We start from the raw sequence: 11,645 nt of genomic DNA on the forward strand, positions 1-11,645 counted from the left end.
TTTACATAAAGTCTGGGATTTGAATTTTTCTTGCTTCTTCGCTAGCGAATATGATAAGTAAACCACAAAGACATGCATGCGTGCGCATGGCGTCTCATCATTATGGTCAATGCCTCTTTTTTTAATGGAATCATCAGCTTCGACTTCTAGTTTTCAAATGTGTAGTTTAGATTTTCAGGAAGTCTCAGGGGCGTTTAAATAAGAGGGTCACAGGGAGACTCCAGGGGCCTCAGAAGCGCTTCAAGGGTCTCAGGGAGTCCCAAGGGAGTTCCAGCCAGTCCCAGGGACGTTTCAGGAGGATTCAGGAATATTTCACGGGATTCCAGGGGGTAATGTATGAGATATTTAAAATAAAACCGTACGAATGAGGGGAGGCGGGGACGACCAAATGAATGCCCCCTTGGGGGTCTCTGAAGCGCTTCACAAGGTTTCAGGGGCGTTTTGGTAAGTCTCAAGTGCGGTACATGGGATCCGAGGGAATTTTAGTGATATTTTGGAGGTATTTCAGGAAATTTCTGAACATTTCCGGGGGGTCAGAGGAATTCCGGAGGCGTTTTAAGGGGTTTTGTATGAGGAAGTTTAAGAGGGTTTCGGAGGCATTTCATGACGTTTTAGAGAATTTTCGGTGAGTTTCAGCAGTGTTATGCATTCGTCTTCGGAGAGTCTTAGGAGCTGTCCGTAAACCACATGGTCATTGGTTGGTTGAGGCGGGGGGATCAAGGGCAGAGACCATGGTCCATACTTTTTTTTATTTTGTATGAACCAAATACCACGCAGTGGGAGGAGTTGGAATTAGTGTTGTCTTGGTAAAATCAGAGCTGATTACTCAAGATTTCCAAATCTCCCCTATACGGGTAAGCTTCCATAAGAATGACTACATATTACTAAAATGTTCACGATTTTTTCTGTAATTATTTCGGGAGGGGCGTTCTGCGGGTATATCTTCTATGAGTTTTCTCCAAGATTGCATGTAGGGATACCGCCAGAAATTTCTTTAGGGATTTCTTCAAGATTATTTTATTTTTATAGAAAAAAATCTTGCAGGTTTTCCTAGAATGATTCAAGTAAGGTTGGTTTTGAAAGTCTTCCTGCGATTCCTTTGAGATTATTTAGGAAATACATTCAAGGATTGCTACGGAGGTTCGTGCATGTATTCTTCCATGTGTTTCTTCAAACATTTCTGTGAGAATTGTCCATCAGAATTCATCTGGAAGAAAAATTCTCAAGAAATCCATTAATTTCTTTAAGGTTTCTCAAGGATAGTTTTCATAGATTTTTTTCAAAATATGGAATTCCAGGAGAAAAAATTGGCAGAGAAACGAAGATTATTTCAGAGAGCAATCCAAAATTTCCTCTAGAGGGTTTCTTGCTTTTTTTTCCTGGAGGAATTGTTGTTGAAATATCTCCTGAATTTCTTTGAGGTGAAACTGGATGCATTACGTCATTTTTGGTTTTTGGTTCTTCAGCAAATAATGAAGCAATATTTTCAAAATCGGTTTTCTTACACATTTTTTATTGGAAGAGTCTGGGTATCTTCAAGTTTTTTTCGTTGTGGAAAATGTTTTTTCCTTTTTACAAAAAAAATATGGAGATACCCTGATCCTTCCTCTAAATGCGTATGAAAACCGATTTTGGAAATTTTTGCTTCGTTTAAAAAATCAAAACCAAAAAATCAGGTTATGCATCCAGTTCACCTTAAGTCTTATTCCGTATCTTCAGAGATTCCCTCAGGTATTTATTAAGAATTTTCACAAGCAAATTCCAAAAGTTCTTCCAGGTATTCCTCAAGACATTGCTTACGGTTTATTCAGACCTTACTTCAGGTATTCTTTAATGTTTTTTCGTTGATGCTTTAGATATTTCTCCAATGGTTTTATCAGTAATTCCTACAGAAATTACTCCAGAATCTATTCCTAGGGATTTTTCAAAGAATTTATCAAGTAAACCTTCTATGAATACTTACTCAGAGTTCTCCTGTTTTTTCAATAATTCTTTCAAAGATTCCTTAAGAAAATCCTTTTATCAAAAAATCGTTCAGAAGTTCTAAATTTTTTTTCAGGCTGTTTTTTGTTTCTGCAGGGTTATTCTTCAGAGATGTAAATGTATTATTGTATTATTTCTGAAGAAATTGTATAATAAATTCTTCTATGAATCCCTCCAGAGATATTTACAGAATTTCTTCTAAAGGTTTCATTCAGATTTTTTTTTGATGGATTTATGCATGAATTCTACAAGTTTTTGCATGAATTTTGGAAGATATTTTTAAAGAGATTCCTTCATGAATTTCTCCACGGATATCTGCAGATCTCTTCTTAAAAATTTGTTGCGATTTTTTTCCTTGAAGTGACTGAAAGAAACTCTGAACCTGAAGATGTTTCTCATGATTTTTTTTTTCTAAAAATTTAGGAGGCATCTTTTGGAGTTTTTTCTGGTAGAATTTTAGTCCAAGAATCACAATATGAAATTTTCAAGATTTTTTCTAGGAATCTCCAAAGTTATAACAAGGAGTTTTTTTTAAGAAGGGTAGGGACGGGAAATGTCATATAAATGTCATTTTGTTATTTGCTAGTTTCACTGCACTTAGTCAGAAATGTTGATCGGCGACATCATTGATTATCCATAACTGTTCAGCGTTATGGACTGGTGATGCGTACGAATAGAAATTTATCCAAAGATGGTGTAAATGTCTTGATATTTTTAAGAAATTCCTTAGAGTTTCATTTAGAGATTTAGGAATTCTTCCAGGCATTTATATGCATTTTCTGGAAGAATTTAAAAAAAAACCCTGGAGGAATATCTGAAACAATCCCTACATGAATCTTTAGGGTTCTAAAGAGATATTTCTGACAAAGCACTAGGAGCAATTTACAAAACAAAATCGTGTGGTAATTTCTGCGGAAATGCTTAAATGATTTTTTTCTTTAATTATTTGAGGAAGCCATAGAAACATTGCCGAAAGAATTTCTGTATGATTTTTTTAAATGAATTGTTTTAATGAATTTTTGTTGAACTTCACAAAACAACTAATGAAAAAATCCAAACTGAAATTCCTGAACAAATCCCTTAAAATCTGAAGGAGTCTCTGAAGATATTTCTGAGAATCCCAGGCATAATATCCGAAGAAATACAAGCGGGACTTTTTGAAATAATCGCTGAAGGATTTTTTGAAGAAATCTTCAGTGAAATTTCTGTTAATACCTCAGTCAATACCTCGAATGAATCTCCAGAGTAATTAAATAAAAAAACCTAGGAATTTTTTGAAGAAATTCCAGCAGGAAGTGTTTGAAAAACTTTTTAGCAAAATACCTGGAGAAGGAATTTTTAACGTTTGATTTTAAGAAGGAATTGCTGAATGCATTTCTGAAAGTATTCCTGAAGCATTTTGTGGACATATTTCTGAAGAATTTCCTGTAGAAATAATTAAAAAAACGCCCAAAGATCCTTTGAAAAAAAAAACTCGAGATATTTCTATAGAAATTCCTGTAGAAATTCTTACGACGCATTTATGAATAACTTTGGACACGAATGCCAACTTATTTGGTAAAGTGTCTTTAACATAATAAAAAAAAAATATGAATAAATTCCTCAAAGATCTCTGGATGAGTCGCTGTAGTAGTTACTGGACACATTGTGGCGGGAATTTTCAATGAAATTCTTAGAGAAATTCCTGAACAAGTATCTGGTGGACTTCCTGAAATACCTGAATGAATTTCTGAACGAATCTCTGAAGGATTTTTCGAAGAAACCACTGGTGGAAGAATTTATTGAAGAATCCTTAAAAGAATTTCTGAAGTGATCCATGGCAGAGTTTCAAGAGGAATTCGTGGAAATCAACATAAAAGAATTCCTGAATAAATTTCTGGAGAAATTTTCAAGGGAATTTCTGAAGTTGACCTTCTGAAAACATCCATGGAGCAATTTTGAAAGCAATCCATTGAAGATTTCTTGATGATATCTTAAAAAGAATTTCAGAAAAAATCTCCAGAGAATTTTCTTAAGGAACCCCTGGAAGAATGTCTAACGAAAAATTTGGAAAAATTCCTAAAGAAGTCTGTGAAAGATTTTGAAAATGTGTGAAGCAATTTCTGGAGGAATACTGATTTTTCGATTTTTTGAAGAAATCGTTGAAAGCATTTCTGAAGAAATCTGAGGATGATTTCCTGAAAAAACTATTGTGCGGAGTTTTGAAAGATTTGATGTAGCAATTTCTGAGAAATGTTTTCCAGGGAAAGGTTTTCTAGAGGAGTTTTTGAAAAAAAAAATTCAGAGGATCCTCTAGAGATCATTCTAAATGAAGCTCTGGAGCGATTTCAGAAGAAGTGCATGGCAGATGTTCAACAAAATTCCTGAAAGGATTTTCTTTAAAGATTTTCCAAAAGAATCCATGCAGCAATTCCGGAACGAATCCGAAAAGAAATTTCCCAGGACATTCCTTGCAGAATTTTTATTAAATTCGCTGGAAAACTTTCTCAAGGAATCATTTTGGTAATTTCTGAAGGATTTTTGACAGGAATCCGTGGAGTAGTATCTGACGATATCTGGTCGGCGTTAAGTCAGAGGGGACCAAGTAACAAAATTGACGAAAATGAGATTTTTAAGGCATTTGATTAAGAATTACTTTAGCTACTTGGAACATTCACCCGATTTTCTTTATTTTACAATTAACGAGAGTTATAGCACAATTTTATTTTGATTGAACTGCGAAAATCGATAATAGCGTGCAGTCAAAGTGGACCAAATACTTGATGTCAAGAGAATTGAAAAAATATGTATTGGTTAAAATCCAATAATCCAAATTGTTTATCATCAAAATATAATACGTTTTCAAATCGTATGGCTCCCTAATGTACAGGGGATGGCCAGAATGTTTGGGATGGGCAACTTTTTTTCTCCCACAAAAAAATTCAACATGCTGTAACTTTTCATAGAGTGCATCAAAAATTCTCAAATTTTGACTGTTTGTCAACCTGTTATATGTGCATCATTGGTACAAATTTGGGCTAGTTTGATTAATTTTTCGCGAAGTTGGAACCGTTTGAGTAAAACACTATTATTTAGACAACTAATTTTTGAACTGTCATATCTCGGAAACCAGTGAACCGAATTGAATGATTTTTTTAACGTTTATCAACAATATATTGATACTTAATACGACTTTATAAAATGTAATATTTTCTCACGGCGAATTAAGTTATACCGGATTGAAATTTGTACCCATATAGAGGAAAATAAGTCAAATTTTCAATACCACACAAAAATTACTAAATGTGTTCTTCCTTCAATCTAAATAGGCTCTAATATATCTGATTGGAGATTACTTGAGAACAGAAGTGAAAAATCTTTGGATATCAACACTAAAATTTATTGACATTGATGTAAAAAAATTACATTTTTTCGAAAAAAATCCAAAAAGTGCCAATCCATGAAAACTTTTTTCAACATTTAAAAAGTACCTATGTTTTAATAGTTTGTGAAGCATTTACATATTGTTAGTGTACGTTCAAAATTTCATTCAATTCGGTTCAGTGGTTTCCGAGATATGACACCTCAAAAATGAGTTGTTTGAAAAATAGTGTTTTACCCGAATGGTTCTAACTTTGCGAAATATTAATCAATCGAGCCCAAATTTGTACCAATGATGCACACATAATAGGTTGACAAACAGTCAAAATTTGAGATTTTTTGATGCGCTCTATGAAAAGTTATAGCTTGTTGAACTTTTTTGTGAGAGAATAAAAAGATGCTTATCCCAAACATTTTGGCCATCCCCTGTATTTTCTGATGATTATTGATCAAGAAAGCATGTGAAAATCCATTTTATTATGGTCAATATCGTATTTTACAGATCAGCGTGTTGAAGCAAATTGTGGCAATTCGCGTGCAGACAGCGTGGACCATGTGTCTCTAAGAAAAATAGTTGAAATTACCTTATTCTTCGAAATCCTTTCCTAGTCTAAATATGTTTGCTTAGTAGCTGTTGGGCATCATATTGAAATGTACCAATACCCGTTTCATGAAGAAATTGATTTTACCGGTTATTTGAGAATTGTGTACTTGGTTCACTCTGTCTGAACGATTTTTTGAAAAACGCCAGTCCTCTGAACAAATTATGATGAACTGTGTAACTACAATATTTCAAAAACGTACCGAACTATGAAAATACGTTCAAAAGTTGTTAGCTATTGACTGTTCAAGTTAAGAATTCATAAATAGATCATTAATTGACTACCTTCTATGTGATATTGAACTGTTGTACTTGGTCCACTCTGACTGAACATAAAAATTGAAAATGGTTATCTACAGTGTAATGACAGAAATATCAAATTTCAAACTTCCTGCTCACATTATACATCAATCCTTTTAACTGTTGTCGTACTTGTGCATTATTTCTTCATCAAATATGTACAAACTTGAGTGTGAACTGTAGTTGGTTGTAGATTTTCCAAAAATCGTTCAGTCAGAGTGGACTAAGTACAATCAATTACTTAGCAATTTCTCGGTTTCAAGCTTTTTTTTTACGTTTTTTCGCAATCAATACAGATCGATGCTTTGATGAATAGTTATTAAGATTTGTGGCAAAAATTCAAGAACATTTGTTGAAAAACTCAAAACTTATAGAGTTGCAAACTTTAAAGTCGTTTTTTCTAGAAATTAGGGAAAAGACACATGGTAGTCTGTGACTTAACGCCGACCTTGTTTTCCAAATGCACCGTTCAATAAACTTCTGGAAGCAAGTCTCAAAGAATTTCTGAAAGATTCACTAATGGATGTCTGAAGAAATTCAAGGATACATTTCTGAAGCAATTCTAGCAAGATTTTCTAAAATAACCTTTCAAATCTTTGATAGATAATTTTAGGTTATTTCCGGGAAATTTTGTGGAGTAATCCATAGGCGCTCATACTGATAGGAAATAAATTTTGTTTATATTTTTTATCTCAACAGCTGGTTACTCAGTGAGTAACTGGGAGTTACCTCGTTGACAGCATTATTGGTTGGTATATACATATAGCATGACCACGTGGTTAATGGACAAACTAAGTACTTGGTACTTGGACTTGATGGCACAGTACCATTCTGAGACCCCCTGAAACGTCCTGGGATCCCATAAGACACTTTTAGACCCCTGGACTTGGTGAGACCTCCTGTTATTCCTTTTTCAATTTCTTCCAATTTCGCCTGAAACGCCTCTGAGACTTTCCGCTAGAGCCCCTTGGACTGCTCTTTACTTCTCCTGAGATTCCCTGAAATTACCCTGAGACCCCCAGGACACCCAAGCCTCTCTAAAATGCCATGTAACTTCCCTTTGCTCCCCTATAAACGTCCCCTGGCCACCGTTGCTACAGTTACCGTCATTATTACATTGTATAAACACAGTATTGGATCTGTATATCTCTCTTTTATTATACAGGGGTTAAACACTGAAAAGTGATCAAGTTGAACCGATATTATGGTACTATATTCCATCCACAAATTACGTAACACTTTAGAGGGGGGAGTACATTCAAGCCGGGCCATAGGGCTCAGGATTTTCGTACAAAAAAGCGTTACGTAGGGAGGCGGAGGTGGTGGTATAAAAAATGCTTCTTTTAGCGTTACGTAATCAATGGATGCTGCCTTACTCTAATTCTGATTTATCTAGATAATGTAAGGGTTTATTAATAAATCAAATTGTTACTTTCCTCTGAAGAAAGCAAATTCAGGCTTTCAGATATGCAACACATTTCAATCAATACAAATTCAATCGAGTACTGTAGGTACTGGGCCCATATAGCCGAGGCGGTAAACGCACGGGTATTCAGCATGACCATGCTGAGGGTGACGGGTTCGATTCCCGGTCGGTCCAGGATCTTTTCGTAAAGGAAATTTCCTTGACTTCCTTGGGCATAGAGTATCTTCGTGCCTGCCACACGATATACGCATGCAAAATGGTCATTGGCAGAGGAAGCTCTCAGTTAATAACTGTGGAAGTGCTCATAGAACACTAAGCTGAGAAGCAGGCTTTGTCCCAGCGAGGACGTTACGCCAAGAAGAGGAAGAGGAGAGGAGGTACTGAACGAATAACCCACATCTATTCCTAGTGACAACGACCTCCGATGCACATGCATTCGTAATTGCAATTATTGATCTATGACCACTGACTGACTGACCTGACATGTCATCGGTCGCGAACCACATTTGTGTTGCATTCGTCAGGCAAACACAGTTTCTGGTAGACAGTATGCCTTTTCTCTTTCAAATTTTGGTGTGTTTCGGACTTTTGACTACGCTGATCAACACAGGTAAGGTACTCAATTATGGTCAAACATCAAAATTAATCGAAAAATTGATCAACAGTGTATTCCATCAAGTGTATGTATTGCAAGAGTGACCTCCACGAGGAAGCCTGCGATGCCATTGGGAGGCGGATAACCTGCACCGAAGACAACGCCTACGAACACTTTCGCTATCTGCAGCGACTGAACAAAGACTTGGTGGAACCCAGGCGCAATGAAGGCTACTCGTGCATGAAGATTAAAGTGGGCAACCATCGATTGGTGAAGGGATGCATCTACTCCAATCTGCTGGTTTGTGGAGCGTTCCGAAAACGGGCGAAACCTTGCTCGACCTGCATCGACGATGATTGCAACACTGTACAGTATCGCGATTTCTATTTGAACTAGTTTCCGCAGTAGCTGTGAATTCGAAATTCGTTTCAAATGCAAATACATATCGCCCGAGGAAGTGACATCAATCAGTCGTAATTCCTGACAACACGCGTTTTCCCCTTTTTCCACATGTGAAAGCCACGGAATCCCTCGCAGCCGATGGATGGCCCGAGGAGAAAAAGCAATGAATCTTGTCTCAATATTGAGTCGTGTATAAACCCAAAAACAACTGCTTTCTCTTGCCCCGTCGTCGTCGTCGTCTCCGTCACGGTCCAGTTTCGGTGTTCTCCCTTGTGACCAATATCCTCGGAAGATTCTTATCCCTGAATTCAACCCCATTTCTCCAGTCAGTCCGCTGGCTGGCATGCATACGTGCGTCGTGTGTGTGGAGTGGATCGAATCGGAAGAAAGCGAAAACTGAGCCAAGCCATTTACGGCGCCTGAATGGGCAATTGAGAGTAGTGAACGGGATCACGACATATCGTTTTCGGTTTTCTTCGCAATCCGGTGGGAGGGTATTGGAAAATCGCTTTTTTATTGCCCGGGACGAAGACTGTCGGTTTGTTTGCTGGATGTTGAACGGGGTGTCGTCGGCTTCTGGGTTTGGATTGTGTGGTTCTTTTTTTTATCTGGTGTATTCGGATCGAACTGGCATTTATAAACATGTCTTGCGGCGAGTTAGTCCAAGGGTGAGTGCATATGTGGATTCGTGAAAGTGGTTTTTCCTTCCTGGAGTGGTAGGGATTACGATGGACAGGAAAGGGGCTTTTCCGGTTGGTTGCCACTGTTTTCTTTTCGGTTCTTTTTTTATGGAGATTTAATATATTGATATTTATCATCAATTCGTAAATAATTTGATTGTGATTTATGGGCAGGGACGGATTTGGGCAGCAGATTTCCGGATGAAATATGATTTGCATGCATTGACGAGTGGGGAGATAAAGCAGACGGATGGACGAAATGTGGACAAATTATTCAAATCCACCAGCAGTTGCTGGATATTTGCTACCAATGCAATACTGAAAATTTTCTTGACTTCCATGCACATAAAGAATTTCCAAGCCTGGCACATGATAAACGCATACAAAATTGATGAATTGACAATGAATGCCCTCGGTGTATAACTAAGGAAGTGCTCGTGGAATGTTAAACTAAGAAGATTTTGTCCCAATCAGAATGGTGCGCCAAGTAGAAGAAAGTTCCTTCCTTGATGATTGTTACTATTTTGGATTTATATTAGCTAATCGAGTAATCATTTAGTTTCTAATTATAATTACGTATTGAAAATATAGCTCAGAGTGTGTTGCGTTTCAGTGAGGACGCTTAAAGAATCGTCTGTCAAAAATCAAAAAGACCCGCATTTTTTAAAAACGTAATATGTTTAAACAATTAATGAAAATATAATGCTTTACCACTGAGGAGATTTGTACATCTACACGCAAAACAAGAAAAGCTACCAAAAATTGAGATATGCCTTTTCTACGAATTTATGTATTAAAAACGTACAGAGTCGTATTTACGAAGACGAAAATGTTTCTGCCAAGTTCCGTCGTTTTTTTTTTGCATTATTGTGAAATGAGTACGGTCACTCTAGTGTGGCTTATCCAAAAATCTGCTGATAAATTATTCTCTATACAATTTCAAAATGTTCTACAAAGTTGTAGCAAATTTGCAAAAAAAAAAAACACATTCAAGGCGGCGCTAGAGATCAAACAAATTTTAAATTTCATATATCTCAGAAATCTGGTTACTTACAAAGTTGGTGTCTTCGACAATGTTGATTGGTAGGTCAAGGGCTTACAGTTAATGGTCCACTTGTTTCGACATTTCACCACTAGGAAGCGCTAGTTACACATTTGCAAAGTTATACAAATGAATGATTTTTTTCGTAAATTAATCAAAAATCTATAATTTTGTTTTCTTTGAACGTATTTAAGTCAAGTCAACGGTTTTTCAAAGAGTTATGTATTAGTCATAAATGTGCAAAATTTCATTTCATTCGATTCACTTAATCATGAGATATAGCAGTTTAACGAAGTACACTCATATATGAAACATTTTACTAGAGTCGCTCTAACTTCATATAAAACTATCCAATTGAGCTCAAATTTGTATCATTTATAGCAAATTAGTTGTGCAATTAGCGGATAAAATTTGAGAATTTTCTCTACACTTTATAAAAAGTTACAACTTGCTGAATAATTTCGAGAAAATAAGTAAAAGTTGCATGCTTCTACTGATTCTCATCTAGCGCCGTCTACTGGCAGAATCTTGAACCAATCAGCTAATCAACTGAAAGGCCTTAATAAACCAATCAACATTGCCGAAGAAACCAACTTTCTAAGTGATCAGAGTCCTGAGATATATGGAATATAAAAATTGATTTATCGTCAGCGCTACCTAGTGGTGGAATTTCCAATCGAACGGCCCATCATCAGTAAGACCTTGGCTGACCTAGCAACTTTGCCAAATACACCAAATATTTGAGTGATCATGGTGCTAAGATATACGGTATGGAAATTTCGCAAGTGCTACGTCTTGCTGTCTGTGGTATCTGTATGCCAGGGACAAACAGACGTAACACTGATGAAATGTTTATACCAAATATCTCATGATCCTAATTACTTAGAGAATTGGTGTCTTCGGCAATATTATTTGGCTGGTCAAGAACTAACAAATGATGGGCCGTTTGATTAAAACTTCCGCCTAGTTGTGCTAGTGAGCAAACAAATCTTATAATCCATATATCTCAGGACTCTGATCACTTAGAAAGTTGATATCTCCGGTGATGTTGTTAGCTTGGTTAAGGCCTCTCAGTTGATTAGCTGATTGGTTCAAGGTTCTGCCAATAGGCGGCGCTAGTTGCAACCCAAGTAACAATCAGCATGCCTCGAAGATTTATTCATGTTTTATCCTGGTTTTATACGAGCATGTGAAAAAGCTAGTTGTTCTATATTAGTTTTATGTGGTTGTTTTTTACTTTGCACCTTTGGCATTCC

The 11,645-nt window shown here is 36.5% G+C and overlaps 1 protein-coding gene across 1 annotated transcript; it reads left to right on the top strand.

The window, feature by feature from the left end:
* The first annotated feature begins 8,163 nt into the window (after window positions 1–8,163).
* On the top strand, window positions 8,164–8,890 carry LOC115268743 (uncharacterized). The gene is made up of 2 exons (XM_029876891.2): window positions 8,164–8,280; window positions 8,336–8,890. The coding sequence occupies exons 1-2, from the start codon at window positions 8,220–8,222 to the stop codon at window positions 8,659–8,661; spliced, it is 387 nt and encodes a 128-aa protein (XP_029732751.1). The 5' UTR covers window positions 8,164–8,219; the 3' UTR covers window positions 8,662–8,890.
* Window positions 8,891–11,645: the final 2,755 nt, after the last annotated feature.

This window comes from Aedes albopictus, chromosome 3 (genome assembly GCF_035046485.1).
Source record: "Aedes albopictus strain Foshan chromosome 3, AalbF5, whole genome shotgun sequence".
NCBI classification, from domain to species: domain Eukaryota; kingdom Metazoa; phylum Arthropoda; class Insecta; order Diptera; family Culicidae; genus Aedes; species Aedes albopictus.

Coding starts and splice junctions, on each gene's coding strand:
- LOC115268743 (XM_029876891.2), top strand. CDS start 8,220: ATGCCTTTTCTCTTTCAAATTTTGGTGTGTTTCGGACTTTTGACTACG. Junction 8,281..8,335: donor GACTACGCTGATCAACACAG/GTAAGGTACTCA, acceptor ATTGATCAACAG/TGTATTCCATCAAGTGTATG.